Genomic DNA, 13,092 nt, shown 5'->3' with positions numbered 1-13,092 from the left:
TGGAACTAAATCTGAAGCTATTTATCTCTGAAGTGCTGTACACTTTGCCAACCTTGAAGGAGTTCCTTTTATTACGATTATTGTTGCCAACATACTATTTCGCTGACATTTCCAGTCCTAAAATCAAAAGGTTTGGAGGTGATATTATTTTAACCAGAAATCACAGAAAACTATTTGTTAATTGAATCTCCTGCTATTTTGTGCCTCAGTTCCTTTTTGCAATCTGGCCAATTTGGAAGATAACCAACACGCACAGAACAGATGGTCCGAGTTAATGGGACTAAACTAGTAAATGTAAATGATGATATTGTTATAGGCTGAGCAAATAATTATTTCAACATCCCATTCATTAAAACTATACTTAAAACTGTGTTAACCATGGAGTTGCAGGAGACACACTGATTTTGTGAATGTTTATCATTATTATGTCAAATGGCCTTCATTTTCTTCAGTATGTAACAGTTCTGTGATATGATACAAACAACATACTATAGCTTATGTTACAGGACTAACAGCAGCAACAGTTAACAGCAGGTTAGATCTGTTCTGCTACTCGACATTGTTTTGTTCTGCTACTCAAAATTGTCTACTCGATAATTAACTACTCCAAATTGTCCTGGTGACAACGTTTCTGCAAAGTGAAATTGTTTTTTGCATGCTTCCATAGTGAAATGTCACAGTGTAAGTGGCGTTAAATGTGCATTCAATTTTATTTGAAACAGGCTACATTTGATTATGTTGGTTGCTGTCAGTATTGTGGCAGTTTGGAAATTAAATATCCAGTGAGTGGAGCTAAAAGGTTTAAGCTCTTTGAGCTTTTCCACTGCGTGGTACGAATTGGAACGGCACAGCTCAGTACGGTACTGCACCGCTCGGCTCGGCTTGGCACAGTTTGTGTTTCCACTTTAGTATCGTTTTAGAGTGGGAGGGATCATTCACAAGCTCAGACAACTAAGCTTTTTGGTTGTTAAAAAAGGTGCAGTCTTTTAAAAGAGTTGCATTCCTTGGCTGTGCTGATTTGAATCTAGCGGTTCTTTTGTGCTTGTGTCGCAAGTTCAGTGACGCAGGTAGTGACGAATCTCTCTGCCCAATCCGTGATCAGCATAGCTTACATGTCACGTTTTGGTAATGATACGGTTTACTTGAAACCTCAACCGAAGTGGTACAAAAAATAACTACCAGGTACCAGGTACTGTACCCAGTGGAAAACCCCCAAAAGTGAACCGTACCGAACCATGCAGTGGAAAAGCGTGTTTCACAGGACTAGTACCTGTATGCTCCACATTACAGGCCAATACTGTACAAGGTGAGCTACCGAGTAAGTTTACTACCTCCGAAAAGCCATACATATGGAGTTGGTTATGCAATGCAATTGTCAAAATATATTTATTTATATGTTAATATACAAATCATGCACTATGGAAAAAAAGTGTTCTAGCGTCACAACAGTTTTGTGCAAGGAACTGCGCAAAGAATGCATAAAAGTTGGTGTTTTACTGTCACTTGTGTTTATTTCAGGTGGAACTGCAGCCCTTATGAAAGTTAACCATGGATTTACTTTAGTAAAAGTGTGGTAAACAGTTTTTGGCATATTGACTACCATTAATCACCTCAGTTTTACTACAAATACCATGGATAGTACGGCTAGTGTAGCAAAACCATGGTCAATTTGTGGTTACCATGGTTTAACCGGGTTTTTTTATTGTTGTTGTTGTTTTGGGGGGGGGGTGTTTGTTGTAAAACCATGGGTAATTTTCATGAGTGATTTGTATGTAGGTACATTTTGGAGTTTTACAAAAACGTGGGTAGAGGCATTTTTTTCCATTGAGCCTATGCTGGTCAAAACAGTAGTCAAAGAGCTTTCTTTATTTATTTATGAACTCTTTTTTGAAACATTAGACTTCTGGCATTGTAAACAGTCCAAATGCATTTGACTTAGACAGTCCAGCAACATTATGTACTTGCTGTTGGATGCATTTCAAAAGAAACAAAAGAAACTATTCAAAATGTCACTTTCCAAGAGAAAACTAACAACATTAAGAAGTGATTTACAGCCTTGCCCAAGCAGACAAGTTGTTGTATTTAAGAGTTAGTAGGAATGAGAGTACATAGATTCAAACAATTCACATACCTGGGAAGAGCTGCTTGGTTGGGGTGCTGAGTTGAGCCCGTTTGTCCACTCGGTAGGCCACATCTGGCTTAGATCCTCTCCGGATGGTGCAGAAGCCTTGTGTTTTCTTCACTCCTTCTGGTGAACTTTTAAAGTCTAAGACCTTGAGCACATCCACGGGTTCAGCTGTGAGGCAGAACGTTGGTGGTTATGATCATGACGTGTTTATCATTTTTATAATTGAATTGGTGAGCAAACATTATTAGCATCAACAGCTTTGCTACATCAAACTAAAACAATGTTTGTTCAGTTATTTGCATTTGTACATCTAATTATCTAAAGCCAATAATTCTGTTATCAAGAAGTTAGATTAGAAACAAGGAACAAATTAAGCAGCACTATCCAAAGATACATTTCATTTGTCACACATATGAGAAAGGTGATTCTGGTGTGAAACTACTGTTGTCGAGAAAAAAAGAAAAGAAAAAAAGAAAAACACCTTGGGAAATGGAAATAAATTGCCAGTCGTTTATTTTTCACAACTGCTTCCAAGTACAGTTGGGTTATTATGTAATTTTATTATACTAATCATGTTTAAAAACTAGAAGTCAGTTTCAATGTGTATTGTTAACCTCAGTTAGACTGCTTTCCTAATACAATGTCCTTATTCTGCCCTGAATGGTGTCGAATGAGTCTATTTACAGTCAATTATAGTTTAGCAAGTGAGGACATTTATGGGCCACAACAAACTCCCATAAAATCCCCCCTCATTGGTGCCACACATCATTTCGCAGCAATGCTAACTCTGACTGACGGTTTTACCGTACCTAATTCCCTGCCATCACATGTGTGCTGTGACCATCCAATGAAGCAATTGTCCTTTTACAAGGAACCAGAGCAGCATAGCAGTAAAGATGTGAAGAAATATCCAGTAGGGATACTTGACCCCCCACATGCAGATCCATCTACAAAGCCAAACATTCCAGGAGTTAAAGTCACTGGTGTTGGTCACTGACCTTCTAGGGTTATGACAGCTCAGCATGACCCAGACTTTACAAGAAGCTCAGCTCCACCAACACAGTATGTCAGGTACTTCATATACTTCATCATGTTGCTACTACCAATGTCATATATAAAAGGTTCTGGTGTCCCTCAGTCTGCAAACCACAAATGACTCATTTCTAATGATCCTTAACAGATCTATGCTAATGCTTAAGATTTATGATATGATTAATATGGCAGTTAATACATAAAGTGGACTCTGAGCAGCACTGTAATGTAACACTGATTTATTGCTCTGTTCGAGTCTTTAAGGCTTTGCCTTTGATGCTGTGAAAAGGAAATGTTTCGGCTACACTTGAAACCAATGAATGAGAATGTATGCAAGGTCAGGGAGATAAGAGTACCAGCTGGGTTACTTACTGTCACGCTGTCAGTCTCTGTTTTCCTGGGTGTTCCCTAGTGAGCTCACTTCTCCTTAGGCACTTCACCATAGGCACTTTAATTCCTCTAGTCTGGTTCCGTCTTCACAGTAATTGCACTCCAATTAAATCGCACAGGCGCTGACAATCCTTTGTCATTAGTCTCCCTATGTATAGCTGTCTTTCTCTATCATCTGTATGGAGACTTTACCCTATGTGTCTATGCTCTCGTCTCCCGAGACTTCACCTACCTTCTCGTTCCTCCGAGTTCCCGTTTTCATCCGGTTCCCTTTTTGGTTTTGTTTGTCTCTCAAGACTGTTTATTTTGTATTTTTCCTTCTGTTTAATAAACCCATACCTTGCTATTGGATCCTACCCTCTCCTTGTGTTTTTCCCAAACCCAACCGTCACAGAAGGACTCCATCAAATCAAGGATCCAGCGGTATGTCTGCTGCCATTTTTTTCCCCAGCCAGCGAGCGGGAGAAAGGTGGCTTTGAGGGCTCTCGCCTAGTGGTGTTCCGGGGGACCAGAGGAGGTCGCTCCGGAGCAAACAGTCGGGAGGAGGTCCGGCAGCGTTCTCCACTGTGGGCTCCCTTCGACCCGGGATTCGTTTGGGGACCGCCAGTTCCCCAGTATGTCCCGAGAGGAGAGGGGAGACACAGATCGGCCGAGCCAGCGCCGTGGTACCAGATGGCCGCCAGTCCTGTGCTGCTGCACAAAATGTCCGCCAACCCAGCACAACGAGGCAAGATGGCAGCCAGCACAGCGTCTAAGCACAGAGTGTCAACCATTCCAGTGCCACAGCACAAGATGGCCGCCAGCCCCGCGCCACAACACAAGATGGCCGCCAGCCCCGCGCCACAGCACAAGAAGCTGTTCCAGAGGCTGAGGACGTTCCCGAGGCGGTGCCCGCTGCTGTTCCGGAGGCCGAGGCGGTGCCCGCTGCTGTTCGAGAGGCCGAGGCAGTGCCCGAGGCCGTTCCAGAGGCGGTGCCCGAAGCAGAGGCATCTCACGTCTCCACAAGCAGTCCTAAGTCAAGTCAGGTGCCCATTGACTGTCCAGAGTTGAGTCAGTTCCCGGTTGACCCTTCGGAGTGGAGTCAGGTGTTCATGGACCCTCCAGAGTCAGGGTTAGTCACCGTTGACCCTCCAGAGTCAGGGCTAGTTCCTGTTGACCATCCAGAGTCAAGTCATGTTCCAGTTGTTCCTCCTGAATCAAGTCAGATTTCTATCGACCTTCCAGAGTCTAGTCAGGTTCCAGTTGACCCTCCAGAGTCGAGTCAGGTGCTCGTGGACCCTCTAGAGTCAGGGTTAGTCACCGTCGACCTTCCAGAATCAGGGCTAGTTACCGTTGACCCTCTTGAATCAGGGCTAGTTCCTGTTGACCTTCCAGGGTCGAGTCAGGTTGCCGTGAACCCTCCAGAGTCGAGTCAGGTTCCCGTGAACCCTCCAGAGTCAGGGCTAGTCACTGATGACCTTCCAGAGTCTGAACCAAGTACCATGGACTTTCCAGAGACAAGGCTAGTCACCGGTGATCTTCGAGGACTGAGTCAAGTCACCGGTGATCTTCGTCCTCCCATTGGGCCGACCACAAAGATGTGGTGGTCTTCCGCTCCGCCCTGGGGCACTCCGGCCTCGACCGCGAGGACGTGTTGGTCTTCCGCTCCGCCCTGGGGGACTCCGGCCTTGACCGCGAGGACGTGGTGGTCTTCCGCTCCGCCCTGGGGGGGTTTCTGGCTTGACCACATGGGTGTGATGGCCCTCTGTTTCGCCCGGATGGGCATCACTTAATGTCCTCCATGTACCCATGTTTTTGTGTTTTTTTTTTTTTTTCTATTTATCTCCTTCTTTGGACCTGGCCCTCCGTCCCACCCCTTCATCCTCCGCCGGTCCACCACCCTCCTGGACTCCTTGTTTTGTGTTACACTTTCCTGCCTCTGCCTTTCCATTCCATCTGGTTGTTCCGTCTCTGTCTGTCCATTCTATCTGGTTCTCCTGTCTCTGTTTTCTGACCCTCCGTCCCTCCCCCTAGTCCGCCGTCGCTTCACCTCCCTCCTACCTCTTTTTCTGTTGGGGTTTTCCTGGGTTTCAGTTGGAGCATCTGGGAGCTGCTCCGTAGGGGAGGGGGTAATGTCACGCTGTCAGTCTCTGTTTTCCTGGGTGTTCCCTAGTGAGCTCACTTCTCCTTAGGCACTTCACCATAGGCACTTTAATTCCTCTAGTCTGGTTCCATTTTCACAGTAATTGCACTCCAATTAAATCCCTATGTATAGCTGTCTTTCTCTGTCATCTGTATGGAGTCCTTACCCTATGTGTCTATGCTCTCGTCTCCCGAGACTTCACCTACCTTCTCATTCCTCCGAGTTCCTGTTTTCATCCGGTTCCCTTTTTGGTTTTGTTTGTCTCTCAAGACTGTTTATTTTGTATTTTTCCTTCTGTTTAATAAACCCATACCTTGCTATTGGATCCTACCCTCTCCTTGTGTTTTTCCTAAACCCAACCGTCACACTTACATCCATTACTATCTGCTGATGAACAGCAAAATTAGATGTAGGGGAGGTCGGATAGAAAGACAGCTAGCCTACGCATAATATGGATATTTACTTATAATATATAAATATGCATTTCTATCCACCTTTTTCTTGTCGTAAAAATGGGCATGGCTATTTGTAAATTCTATGGGTCTGGCTTCCGGTCTCATTTGTGTCCACTTCATCCAGCTATTGTTGAACAAAACAGTTCACTTTGCTGCTTGATATTAAAAGTTGGTGTAGCTTATCATATTATTTTAATGTATTATCTTGAACACACTGGTTTGTAGTGCACACTTTTACTGCACGTTGCACTCCTCATTATTTAACTAGCGGCTAATGAACTGGAAGTCTCACCCATAGGTTTACTTCCGCGTTGAAGAAAAAGTTGGATAGCCTTGGCTGATTTTTAAATATAATTTTGACAGCCCCTTAAATGGGTTGTATTGACATTACCTGAGTGGTTAAATAATACACAACAGCGCTCATTCAGAAATGTGCATTCGGAGCAAGAACACCTAAAATGCATGTGTAGATTCAGTCGAGTGATAAAGTTCTGTTAGATGTGCGTGAAAGCTGCATGTGTTACTATAACAAACACTGCGAGTTTTCTTTCAGAATCATCATTGCCTGGTAGAAATACAAAATAGGTTACACAACAGTTTTTACATAAAAATTAAGATAAGGTAAAGGTGTGAATAATTGCATTTTAAGCACATTGTCAGTAATTTCAATAATGAAAATAAAGCCCTAGGAGAACTGTTGTTGCATCTTTGATCAATAAACAGCAAGGTTTCGTTAATGAATCCACATTTTTTAATGAATCAAGTAAATCGAGGCAGTCACTGGCTGTGTTCAAAATGCCATACTACTACTCTTACTATTTCTACAGTATCCAGTATGTATGCTCTGCATAGTGTGCACATTTTCTGTATGCATCAAATACCCTGATGACCTATGTTTACCAGAATCTGCTAAACAATTACACTGAAATCAGTACAGAAGCTGTGTTTGGAATGGCATACTACCACACAACTCTTAGTATATTACATTATGCTGTGTGTTTACTGTGAACAGTAAGAGAATGTTCTTTATGCATGGAATGCCCGGATTACCTGCTACATTTGCTGAAATTTGATGTATGGATCTGAAGACACTGCATACTGTTTCCCAGAACGCAACGCGCTCCATTTAATGTTTCTTCAAATCTTCTTGTACTCTTCAAATGTGTGAGTGAACTGGAGGTGAGGAGTAGTAATTATAAAACACTTTTATACTTACATGTTACTGTAAACTACAAAATATCGTTGTGTATCTAAAAACAAAATGTTGCCGTAAGTAGGACATAAATTGCACCCCTAATCTCTACAACACGTTTCCGATCAAGTCAAATGACGTGTCCTTTATCTCTATAGTGCTTTACTGTATACAGTACAGATAATTTCAAAGATATTGAATAAGAAAAATATTGAATCAATATAATATATAAATAATTTGATGGAAGATACTATTTACAATAATTCCACCCATCCATGCCTGGCTGCGATAAACCGCACTGCAAAAGATGCCCATTTACAGTCCCTCAATATTAGTAGCACAGTGGGTAAAAGACGCATGATGAAATATTTTGTCACGAGTGACCCGAGTTCTATCCTGCCCTTTACCAAATCTTGTTCTAGGCTACTCCTTTTCCCACCACATATTCAATCAAAAAAGCATTTATTTTCAGTAAAAATAAAGGAGATATTTGAAAATTGGAAATAAAACCTCTCATTAATAATACAGTGTTATTAGGTGGTTAGTGGTATAGGTGTAGCGAGGTATTTGTCGCAATAAAGCTGCATTCATTTAATAATATTTTCAAGTATGATAATTTAAACACACTATGTTATTGCATTCTTTTTTTATAATATACTACAATACTGAAATATAGGTATCTACAACCTATCTACTATTTACACAATTATTATTAGTTCTGCTCAGTATGTAAAGTCCATTAATTATGAAATGAGTTCAATTGAGCAATATAGCATTTAGTATGAATTAAATTAAATGTATGCATTTAGCAGACACTTTTATCCAAAGCAACTTACTTTGTTTTCAGGCTAGCAGTTTTCCCTGGGACATTTTCCCTTACATGTGTTCCCTGGGATTCAAACCCTCAACCTTGCGCTTGTTAACGCAATGCTCTACCACTTGAGCTACAGAAACACAATTTGTGAAGTAACAACTTCAGCAGCTGTGCTGAATTGATATTTTGTCATGTAACAACACTTTAGCACACTACTCTGAAATATTTGTTGCTTATTGTATACTGTTTCACACACTCTTCTTTAAAAAAAGAGTAGGCAGTATACACTGAGTACTAGGCAGTAAGCAGTAAGTATGCCATTTCGAACTCAGCTACATGCTTAGTTTTTAATGAATCAGCTGTTTGAACGAACTGATTGATTGAATGATTGAATGACTCAGTGACTTAAGACAGGTACTTGCCACCACCTGCTGGCGCTTTTAGAGTTGTATAAAGAGTATATTTTTTATATAATTTAATATTTAACAATTTATTTATATTTTTGTATGCTGAATAAAAATATTTCTATCTAAAGCTACTTATATATCAGATCTTTTTTTTTTCTTTTTTTTTCTTTCTAAATGAACACAATGATAACTATTTTTGTGCTACATGTGCTCTGATCCCCCCCCAATGGTCACTGTGTAATTCGCACCCTGGACGCATCTGTTTGTCATTACCACTGTGGATTGTTGTGGTCAAGGATGCGGAGTTGTGTTTGATGAATGGATGACAAGCACATAAATACTCCTATTCTGACTCCCCCGCTACCAGAGACTACAAAAACGACTGAGTCAGGGCAAATGGACATATTTGTCGGCTGGTCAGGCAGCAGACAGGAAGTATCTCTTATAAAGGTCTAAAAACTAAAAAACATATAAAAAGAATGATTAGTTGCTAAGACTAATTACTGTCTTTCTCAGGACTCAGTGTTGGATTCAAACCAGGTATTTATTTTCATGTTTTGACATCACAAAAAAGGCTAATTTTCCAACGTGTCCCTCTAAACGGAAGGCTGGGAAAGCACTTTAGAAGAATTATACTGAAGTCTTTTGATAGATCAGCCCTATAACACTGCGTAAAAGGCGCCATAAAACAAGCAAAACCTTTATAAAATATGAAGGACGATGAGCTGCATTAGTTAAAAATAGACACTGGGGAAAATTCACTCAGACGTCTGGTCTTCACAGTTATATTTAATAATTTAAGGTCAAGAGCAGGAAAAAAAATAAATAAATACTAATAAAAACCATACTACTGTAGTTCATGTAAAAAAAAACGAAATGTGTCTTTTTGTTTCATTATTTTCTGTAACCATATGGTAAGAACGTGCAGGAAGTGGTGATCTGGTACTGGCCAGGAGCCAGTGGGTGGTGTTTTTTTAGGGTTAGTGCACATGCTGAACACATTATGGTGTCGGCATTGTACAGCCTGCATATAACTTTGCCTCAACATACCAGCAGCCAAGTCCTAATTCACTGAAAGCACAAATTTATTGTTATTTTACTCTTGGGCTGAGATAAAGGGACTATATTTAATAGAAGACTTTAATCGAAAAATAAAAAGTTTGAGGTCAGTGAGATTTTATATTTAAAATAAATCAATACTTAATAAATTCAGCATGGATACATTAAATACATGAAAATAAAGATATTTTCAATGTTGCAAAGTATTTGAAATAAATGCTGTTCTTTCTTGATTTCTTGATTAAAGAATCGTAAAAAAAAGTAACATGGTTTCCACAAAAATATTAAGCAGCAAAGCTGTTTTTTTAAGAGTTATAATAATAAGAAATTGTAATCATATTGTCATTTAAATATATTTTTAAATCACAATAATGCTGTTTTTATAGTCTTTTTTATCAAATAAATGGTGAGCATGATTAAAACAATTTTTTTTTAAGAAAACCTTACCGACCCCAAACCTTTGAACAATTTTTATGCTATCTATCTATCTACCTACCTATCTACCTACCTACCTACCTACCTACCTACCTACCTACCTACCTACATACATACATATATATATATATATATATATATATAAACCATTTTAAGGATTTTTTTTATTTGTTTATGTTTATTATGAAAAATTCTGGAATATTTTCCTGGAACAGCTCAGTTTTCTCGACCACATTAAAACAACTCGTTTGTGAGCTTAATTATGCAGTGAAGTCTAATGTAGCTCTGTCAAATCAGTTTGTTGAGAGTTTCCATTCAGTTTAACCCTCACTGACAAAACAAAGAGAAGCCTCTGCATTATCATTCTAAAAAATAAAAATAAAAAAAGTCTGGAAAAAAGCCATTCAAACTCTTAAAGGAGAGGATAATCAATCTGTAACTCTTACGAGTCTCTTCCAGAATGTAGTGCTACTGTTTTTTTTTTCTTTGTAAACTCTAAACTAAAGGTCTCTTTGTGCTTTTCAGAATGCCTCTCAGCATTACTGCATACCTTAAGGCCTCATATATTCCAGATGTTGAGAACTGGCAGGAACAGCACCCCCCTCTCACAAAAGCTCTTAAAAAATTTCAGTATCCAAAATCCATTAAAGCAGCAAATAAGCACACTGCTTCTAATGCACATCCAGAATTATGAATGCAGGCTATTTTTTTTTTCTTTTCTTTTCTTTGTATTTTCCAGTTATTCTCTCTGGGGAAAGCCAGTGTCATGGATAATGACATGGCAGATTTTTCCACAATTAAACATGACAAAAGTATTTAGCAAAGTATGCATCATCTGTGTGATTCAGCCTCTAAAATGACTCCAAATCTTGAAGAAATCTGGCAGAAATGTCACTGGAGTCAAATACACAAGGGACGCAATATCCATACTATGACATAGGCTAAACAACAGCTGCAAAAAAGGCCCTGCATCCTCATTGGATATCTCAGCAGGTGTGGCCAATTTCTCATTTGAACTTTGTGAACTGCTGAAAGTAGTATTTTATATAGGTTTCATTTCAAATCCAAAAAACAGAAACAAATGAGAGCCAAAAGGTAGGTTTTATACATGGAATTTAGTTGTGGTCAAGATTGATAGTAAAAATCAAAAACGTGGAAGCTCACTTTCAAAATATCCCCACCTCCCAATTGGCATGCAGAAGTGCAATGAGGTGAAGACATTATCAGGCAGCCATTTTGAAAGAGGTATGTTATATATCTGAAATGGCCATCAGAACATCAAGAAAGGAATACACTCTTTATCTTTTTACAGACTTATTATTATATTGTGAATTTGCAAAGCAGGAGAGACCAGGCTCTTTGAAAGCTTTTATCAGAAAGACCACTTTACAGTTTGCTATTTATGATCCTCATATACAGTTGAATCAGAAGGATATGATGTCCTAATTTTGCCTATTTTTTAGAGAGGCCTATACAGGAGGACAAAATGTATAAATGACAGATAGGGCCACTTTAAAACTCAAGTATCCACGTTTAGCAGTAGACAATGTGTCCAAGTCAGAAAGCACTTCTACAGTAGCTTTCTGACAGTGGACTGGTCTTTAGTATGGACTGGGATAGTGTGGAGAAACGGTATCTCTCTCTGTCTGAGCAATAGAATTTCCTAAACTAATTCTGGGCACTCGAGTGCCTCACTGGTGTGTGCTGGGTAGTGCAGTTAACATGAATGATGCCAACAGGTCAAATACACCAACCTTTCTGCTATTAACTGAATCACTCAACTTTGGGACATAGCCTGCTATAAAACAGTTTTGTACTGTATATCAAAACTTTGACGATGAGGGATACCAGTGATTTTGTGGTATTTAAAATATTTTTATACAAATATAATATTTCTCTATATGTAATAGGCTATAACAATATTTTATACAAATGATAAAGCTACCTGTAACAGCATACTCTAAAATACTTAGAAATATGTGTTTTGGTAGACTCTTCCAATCTGAATTCCAAATAGAGCATCTTATATATTAGACTTGAATAATAATCATATCCAGTTTTCAAAAAACAAACTACTGGGTATTTTGAGACAATGCCATTATTAACAGCCGTTGTTATTATTAACAGTATGCCACTAATATCTCTAAGTAAACTATTTTTTTTTTCTAATCAAGCAGCATTTTAGGCAATATGATGAAAAAAAAAAGAAATAATAAAAAAATGAAATAATAATTTAAAATAGTCGTTATCGGCATTGAGGTTTAGGAATGTCATTTAATTCGGAACGCGCCTATTATGGCCATAAATGCTGTCTAGGTAGGAAGCGCACTAGTTTTAGAGGCAATCTTACAATACGGTGATTTTATATATTTTGACAAAGAAATTCACTACATATTTTCAGTTCGCTACAACTTTATGCTTATTCTGAAGGCTGGCGTCACTGGAAGGCTCGTGACGATGCTCCTCAACCTTACCTGCTCTCACTTGTGTTGCCTGAAGCACAAAAGTCAGACTGAAGATTGCACTTAAAGCGTAGTTCCTGAGCCAGCTTTTCGTTTTCCATCTCGTGGACCACCTTTCCTTATCCTTATCCATGACCGGCGCCCTCAACTTTGTCTTATTTTCAAATTCGTTCCTTTTCCACAATCCAGATTATTATTTAATATTTATTTCTGCTCTGCCATGAACGAAAATAATACATTGGTTGTCGTTGTGAACAAACTCCTCAGTCCCTCCGTCCAGTATACTCTCAGACAGAAGGTAAACGGACTCTCATGAAAAAAAAAATGAAGAAGAAAAAAAGAAAACCGGTTTGTTCCCTGAAGATCTAAGTCTTTAGGAGGGTTGGACGTGGACTAAACCTGACCCGTGAGGAAAAAGAAATGAACACGGGACAATTACCGGTCTTGGAAAGATCCGCCCATTATTTTTATAAGAGCTTCAAAAGTTTGACACCGTTACCCCAAAAACTCAAAGCAAAGGTATATCTACTCTGAGGCATCAGACAACACCGGGATGATGGTGATGGGACACCGATTTACCGGAGGAGAGCCTCGTA

General features: G+C 39.4%; 1 protein-coding gene across 1 annotated transcript in view; it reads right to left on the bottom strand.

Annotated features, from left to right (window-relative positions):
• The window catches only part of LOC128027184 (collagen alpha-1(XI) chain-like), a 96,475-nt gene extending 83,584 nt beyond the window's left edge, over window positions 1–12,891 (bottom strand). The window contains exons 1-2 of the mRNA XM_052614517.1: window positions 12,509–12,891; window positions 2,132–2,296 (exon numbers count right to left, since the gene is read on the bottom strand). Of these exons, the coding sequence (XP_052470477.1) occupies window positions 2,132–2,296; window positions 12,509–12,629 (286 nt within the window). The 5' untranslated portion in view covers window positions 12,630–12,891. The remainder of the gene's footprint in view (window positions 1–2,131; window positions 2,297–12,508) is intronic.
• Between the last annotated feature and the right edge of the window lie 201 nt (window positions 12,892–13,092).

Source organism: Carassius gibelio, chromosome A2 (genome assembly GCF_023724105.1).
Source record: "Carassius gibelio isolate Cgi1373 ecotype wild population from Czech Republic chromosome A2, carGib1.2-hapl.c, whole genome shotgun sequence".
Taxonomy (NCBI): Eukaryota; Metazoa; Chordata; class Actinopteri; order Cypriniformes; family Cyprinidae; genus Carassius; species Carassius gibelio.
Note: the sequence above shows the minus strand (reverse complement) of the source record. Positions and strands in the feature narration are given on the sequence as shown.